This window comes from Tetrahymena thermophila, assembly GCF_000189635.1.
Source record: "Tetrahymena thermophila SB210 genomic scaffold scf_8255288, whole genome shotgun sequence".
NCBI classification, from domain to species: Eukaryota; Ciliophora; class Oligohymenophorea; order Hymenostomatida; family Tetrahymenidae; genus Tetrahymena; species Tetrahymena thermophila.
The window spans coordinates 1-1,207 of NW_002476832.1; the positions used below are offsets into that span (position 1 = coordinate 1).

A 1,207-nucleotide genomic window follows, 5' to 3' on the forward strand; every position below is an offset into this window, starting at 1 on the left:
ATTAATTAAAATTCGTTTTATAATTAAAAATATCACAATTTAAAATAAATAAACTGTTTTTACAGAAGATAAAGTGTCAAATTTGAGAGATTAATGCACTTTGCTAAAGCGGAACCTAAGCCTGATATACCTTCATCACCAATTTAATTGTAACTTTTTAAATATGGAAGAAAAAATAAATAATTAATTAATTAGTTATTTAGAAGGAACAAAGGAAGAAAAAATATTAAATAATAAGATTAATGAAAAATAAAAGCAAAAGTTAAAAATAAATAAAATGATGAGCTAAATTAACAAAGAAAGAAGAAATAAAAGCTAGCAAGCATAATAAAAAGAAAAGGAAAATAGAGCTTTATTAATTAAAATTCATTTTATAATTAAAAATATCACAATTTAAAATAAATAAACTGTTTTTACCTAAGCTTAAGTGTCAAGTTTGAGAGATTAATGCACTTTGCTAAAGCAGAACCTAAGCCTGATGCACCTTTCGCACTAATTTGTTTGTTTCTTTTTATTAAATAGAAAATATATAATTTATTAGTTAATTAGAAGGAAAAAATAAGATTAATTTAATTAATAATTAGTTAAACTAATAAAGAAAGAAAAAAAATTAAGCAAGCACAATAAAAAGAAAACAAAAAAGAAATCAAATAAATTAAAAGAGCTTTTATGTTTTAAATTAATTTTTATAATTAAAAATATTACAATCCAAAATAAAAAATTGTTTTTATTAAGTGTAAGTGTTAATAGCAAAAAATGAAGAAAAAAATATCAAATAATAAAAAATGAATAATAAATAATTCAAAATTGAAATCAAAATTAAGTTGAAATAGCGAAAATTTTTGTATAAATAGAAATCAATGAATAAATGTGAGAATTTCTATTATAAAAATTATTTTTTAAAATAAATTTAAAGTTAAAATAAAAAAAATTTTTAATATTTTTATTTAAATATACTTTAGATCAATAACGAGAACCTAATGAGATTAAAGTGAAGAGTTTAAAAACTTTTTTATTAATAAAAAAAATTTAAATGATATTAATATAAAAAATAAATAATTACTTCTTCTAATTTGTTGTATTATTTAATCTATTACATTATTTATTTTTTTTTTCAAAAATATTGAGTTGTAATTTATGGATTTTAATTAATAAATAAATATATTAATTATCAAATATTAATTTATAAATTTGCTTTTATGAAGAG

General features: G+C 16.9%; 1 protein-coding gene across 1 annotated transcript; it reads left to right on the top strand. All coding sequences in view use genetic code 6, as the record gives it.

The window, feature by feature from the left end:
* Window positions 1–548: 548 nt before the first annotated feature.
* TTHERM_002653509 (hypothetical protein) lies at window positions 549–995 on the top strand (the record flags this gene model as incomplete). The annotated part of the gene is made up of 1 exon (XM_012795172.1): window positions 549–995. A coding segment is annotated over one exon (447 nt), but the record flags the coding sequence as incomplete, so codon positions are not given.
* Window positions 996–1,207: the final 212 nt, after the last annotated feature.